At 33.2% G+C, this 5,204-nt stretch overlaps 1 protein-coding gene across 2 annotated transcripts; it reads left to right on the top strand.

Annotated features, from left to right (window-relative positions):
• The first annotated feature begins 726 nt into the window (after positions 1-726).
• LOC107668663 (DNA-directed RNA polymerases I, II, and III subunit RPABC3-like) lies at positions 727-4,608 on the top strand. 2 transcript variants are annotated; one of them, XM_016460619.1, is made up of 6 exons: positions 727-880; positions 1,051-1,178; positions 2,027-2,110; positions 2,222-2,315; positions 2,611-2,694; positions 4,146-4,608. In XM_016460619.1, the coding sequence occupies exons 2-6, from the start codon at positions 1,106-1,108 to the stop codon at positions 4,261-4,263; spliced, it is 453 nt and encodes a 150-aa protein (XP_016316105.1). In that variant the 5' UTR covers positions 727-880; positions 1,051-1,105; the 3' UTR covers positions 4,264-4,608. The 2 variants fall into 2 exon arrangements, with proteins under 2 accessions (XP_016316105.1, XP_016316106.1); XM_016460620.1 differs by lacking the exon at positions 4,146-4,608 and adding an exon at positions 3,664-3,780.
• Positions 4,609-5,204: the final 596 nt, after the last annotated feature.

Raw genomic sequence — 5,204 nt, 5'->3', positions numbered from 1 at the left:
AGGATAAACAGAAGCTGTTCGGCTAACTACGACGGTAACCATGAGGAAGACGCTTTCTCTCATAGCAACCGCGACGGAACCGCCGGTTGCCGGATACATGTGTCGTAAAATATTTGTAGTTTTACGTGGGGTTAAATGTAGTCGTTTGTATTGCTTTTGACATGCGAGTTTCAAAAAGGAAAATGATTGGTTTGTTTCTTGGAAGTAAACGAAATGATTATAACCTTAAATGGAATTATTTTTCGTTATTTTATGCCATGTCTTTCAAGCCTTCTAAAACGTAAAAAAAGCTAAGAACACAACTGACTTTTATCAGTCAATTTGATTATATTTTATGGAGGACGAAACCTGCAAAAACAATAAATAAATAAATACACAAATAAATAAATAAATATGCAAATAAATAAATAAATGTGTGTATAAATACACAAATTCTTGTTTAAATACATATAGAAATAATTAAACATGTGATTAAAGTAGGCAAATAAATAAAATAAATTGGTGGGCAAATGGAAAATGTTTAAGGAAATGCTAAACTCATCCTATTTATTTTCCTTTGATCACTCATTTATTTCTGAATGTAGTTCCGCATGTATTTTTCCTCTGCACAACATGCTAATGAGAGGGAGTCAACCATGGACCTGCTCGGGTCATGTGATAGCTGGGGGCGTGGCTTTCCCGCTGACAGGAGATGCATAAACGCGTAAACGCCAGCCATGACCCGGATGTAGTAGTAAATCACGTGGCCAGAGGTGAAGCACATTGTTCCGCGGCATGTTTCATATTTATGTTGAATGAGAAGAAAGTTGTTGTTTTTTTGCACAGTTGATATTTCCTATTTTTAACTGGAACGATCTTGCGCGCATTGTATCTGGAGAAAGTATGTAATATTTGCACAAATCGTTTATTTAATTGGCGATGTACTACTGTACCTGATACTATTACTGTTGGAATACTGTCAGAATGAGGCTTTATCGACATAATATTTATGTTTTTAAAGCTAAACATAGTTTTATGTGAAATATTAATCTCTTTTTTGGTTGTTACCAGGATAAATACTTCACCAATTGAGGACTTTTCCGTTTAGAGTTCAGTTCGTGTGTAAATGGCTGGAATTCTGTTCGAGGATATCTTTGATGTGAAGGATATTGATCCAGATGGGAAAAAGTTTGATCGAGGTCAGAGGATTTTTAGTCAATTCACATGTATATATATATATATATTGAAATACTATTTATATAATAACATGCATTAAAAGGCATAAAAATACTTATAATACTTAATATCATATTAATAAAATATTGAAAAAAATGTATTTTATCTTTTTAGCTTGTTTTGTATATCCATTATTGGAGTATTTTTACATTACATTAAATTATATCTTTTTTAAATACATTAAATAAAATGAAAACTTAAAACAAGACAAAGTAAAAGTTTAAATAATGAAAACTAATAGATTTAAACAAGCTTTTATTTTTTTTTATTTGACTAATCCATGCTTTTTTTAATGTAAACGTGTTACTATGTAAAAACTACTTGAATAAGAAATATTGGGGGGGGGGCAGTGATTCTTTTTATTGTAATCTTTTAATAATTTAGTTTTTCAGTATCCATTATTAAAGTGGAATTTACATATTAATAAGTGTGTTCTTTAAACACATTAAAATACATTACTAACATTCAAACATTTTTGAAAATTAAGGTTAAATAGTGGATTAGTTTTAATAATATTTAGTAATGTTTTTTTTTAATGTAAATGCTACTTTGAGAATGGATATTAAGTAAAAGAAAAAAGAAAAAATCTTATGAAACCACAATAAAGGCTTTTGTGCGGGAAGCCCCGTGATAGAAACGTATTTTAAAATGACTGATAGGATATAGCATGACCAAGAAATATCTCTCAGTTAGTTTATTCGAAGTCATTATTGCCTTATTAATCATTTTGCTTTCTGTTCAAATAAATTCAGGAAAAGAATCAGAAATTCTACGTCAGAAATTCTAACTATATTTGCTTTGTTGTTATTAGTATCTCGTCTTCACTGTGAAAGTGAGTCTTTCAAAATGGACCTGATCCTTGACGTGAACATCCAGATTTATCCTGTTGATCTCGGTAAATGATCGTTTTGCTCTTCAGCGTTGTTGTTGTTGTTGTTGTTGTTGTTGTTGTTGTTGTTGTTGTTGTTGTAGTATTGAAATGTTATCATCCTCATGATGGCGTCAGGTGACAAGTTCAGACTGGTGATCGCCAGCACGCTGTTTGAGGACGGGACGCCGGATGATGGGGAATACAACCCTCAGGATGACAGACCGTCCAGGTAACACAACAAAATATATATATAACCATAAAATAAATTATAAATAATAATGCAATGCAAAACTTTCAGATGTACAAAATATTCAGCAGCACAACTGTTTTCAACATTTGATAATGATAAGAAATGTTTTTGAGCAGCATATTAGAATGATTTGAGATCATGTGACACTGAAGACTGGAGTAATGATGTTGAAAATTCAGCTTTGATCACAGAAATAAATTACATTTTGCAATACATTCACATAGAAAACCGCTATTTTAAATCATGATTTATGCTCTTTGTTGTTCTTTTGCAGGGCTGATCAGTTTGATTATGTCATGTATGGAAAGGTTTATAGGATTGAAGGAGATGAAACCTCAACAGAAGCGGCAACACGACTGTGAGATTCATTTTTTCTTTTTTATGTATATTCATTTATATATTTACTTATTTATTTGCTTGCTTTAACATTTCTAAATACATGCAAATTTGACATTATTCATTCATTTTTATTTTTATTTATGGGTGCCTTTCATGACACTCAAGGTCACCTTACAAAATCTTCCTATAACATCAATGTAACAACAGCAAACAAGGCAAACTACAAAATACAATAAAACAGCGATTTAAAAGAGTTTGAAGACTGTCGCTGTTACAGATGTCCTGGGGAAGGGCATTCCACAAATGAGGGGCAATGTAACTAAAAGCCCTGGACCCCATACTTCTCAGACGAACACGTGGTTGTTCAGCTTGACAGAGAAGATGAAGGAAATACCGAGTTAGGCATGGAGGACATGTAGAGCTGGCTGTTGTTGGCATAGCAATGACAATTAATTCCAAACTCCCTAAAAATGTGTCCAACAGGCAGTAAATAAATAATGAATAAAAGAGGCCCCAAGACTGAGCCTTGCGGAACACCATCAGTAACAGGCGACAGCTCAGATCTGAAGTTTTTAAGTCGTACAAACTGAGTGCGACCAGAAAGATATGATCTAAACCAAGACAGACAGTCTTGTCTAAATCTAAATCTAAAATGTTGCCTGGAGAATATTATATATCAGAGACATAGATGCAAACTCCTCAACTTTAGGTGACAACTCACTTTTTTGAGATCAAAATAGGTCACCTATGAGATTTGCTTAGATCCGATGAGAAAGTGTAAATTACAAGGGTAAATAAAGAACTGGGGCTGGCTGCAGACTGGTCATAACTTTTTATATTCAGTTATGAAAAGGTAGACTGGTCTTATATATGTATTGGAAAAGTAAGACTGATAACCACTTGGCAACTGCTAGTAAGTTTTGTATAGCATTTTCTTTACTCTTTACTAAACTATGTCTAAAAAGGGTAATATTTTATGTATTTTGAGGTCTGAGATGTGGGAACTGAAGAGAGAGAGGGCAAACATTTTGCATTTTAGGTCAGCATTGCCGTCTAATCAGCCAACATTGTCTTAAATATACTGCATAGCACTTCATCTTTTATAACATGGGATTTTGACCAAATATATTCAATCTTGATTTTTGTAAAAAAAAAAAAAGTAACGTAAAAAGTAAAGTAACTACAAAAGAGCATGCAAAACAAACATCTTTAAAAAAAAAAATCCCATGTGGAGCATGCCCCCGGTTCTCACCTTCCCCCCTTTTACCTGTTTGCATCTCTGCAAAGAATTTTTAATTTGTGATTTTCAGATGTAAAAAAAAAAAGTGATGGAAATTAATAAAATCTAAAGACATGGGAATTTCAATAGTTCTACATTTATTTTAAATACATGTTTTGAATGTGAAATGATTTATTTTCTAATATAATCACTGTTTCTAAACTGATTTGTGTATTTGTGTTTCTGCACAGATCTGCATACGTGTCTTATGGAGGTCTGCTAATGCGACTTCAGGGAGATGCTAATAATCTGCATGGTTTTGAAGTGGACTCCAGGGTCTATCTACTGACGAAGAAACTTGCTTTCTGATCGCTTCTAAGGACTGAGAAATCATGTGAATTTTTATTATTGTTATCAATTTTGTTTTTTCCTTTTTTACCTTTGAGGCGTTCCTGTTGTGGAAACTGATTTGGAAACTAGCCCATGGTAAATGACGTGAAAAAAAATATATGTGGTTTTATATTCAAATCATACGAATGCTCGGTTGATAAACTGCTTTCTCATTGCATCTAGTGCATGTGCACTACTTTGGCCAACCGTATTGATTGAATCCCTGTTGAATCACATTAATGACAACAGATACATGTCTTATTTTGTATGTTTCATTTCTTTTAAACCGTTTATCAGTAAATGAGAAATTGTGTTTACTAGTAATAAGCTCCGGAGGCATATCTTAAGTCTGAAATACTCTCTCTAAGATGAGGGGAGATAGTAAATGAGACTTGGGGAAAGATTCCTATGCATGGCATATAATAATTTCATCCTGTGGGCCGTGTGAATATAAGCAAATACAAGAAAATAACGGACTAAGCAAAGATTGCATCCCAACATAAATGGGAATCCAGTTTAATCTGATTTAAACTACATGAACGCGGCAGTGTGAGGACTGTAATGGAAATCACAAGACGGCTCAATGGCACAAGTCTGCAGTCCGATGAGGGGCCTGAATGTAATATTTAACCCCCGATTATCTCTATACTGTCACATATGAAAGAATTTTACATTATAGTTCAAAATATTAGGCACGTTTTTTGAATGGTAAACAAAAACTCATAAATCAGGGCATTCTTTTTTCATCCTTTTTTTGTAACCGATAAGGGAAAAATTCTTATGGAAACTTGTTTCCGCCACTGAATAAAAAATATTTTAAAAAAGGTAATTGCGACTTTCTATCTCATAATTCTGACTTTATCTTGCAATTCGGACTTTTTCAAAAATTAGTCAAACGTGTCCCCCCCCCCCCCAAAACG

Source organism: Sinocyclocheilus anshuiensis, unplaced genomic scaffold (assembly GCF_001515605.1).
Source record: "Sinocyclocheilus anshuiensis isolate Anshui unplaced genomic scaffold, SAMN03320099.WGS_v1.1 scaffold60, whole genome shotgun sequence".
Taxonomy (NCBI): domain Eukaryota; kingdom Metazoa; phylum Chordata; class Actinopteri; order Cypriniformes; family Cyprinidae; genus Sinocyclocheilus; species Sinocyclocheilus anshuiensis.
The sequence above is the reverse complement of the archived record's forward strand: the minus strand, read 5'-3'. Positions and strand labels throughout refer to the sequence as shown.

Bases quoted from the DNA above. Each gene is read 5' to 3' on its own strand.
- LOC107668663 (XM_016460619.1), top strand. From the start codon at position 1,106: ATGGCTGGAATTCTGTTCGAGGATATCTTTGATGTGAAGGATATTGAT. The intron at 1,179-2,026 runs GTCAGAGGATTT...TGTTGTTATTAG, and splicing joins TGGGAAAAAGTTTGATCGAG to TATCTCGTCTTCACTGTGAA. The intron at 2,695-4,145 runs GTGAGATTCATT...GTTTCTGCACAG, and splicing joins ACAGAAGCGGCAACACGACT to ATCTGCATACGTGTCTTATG.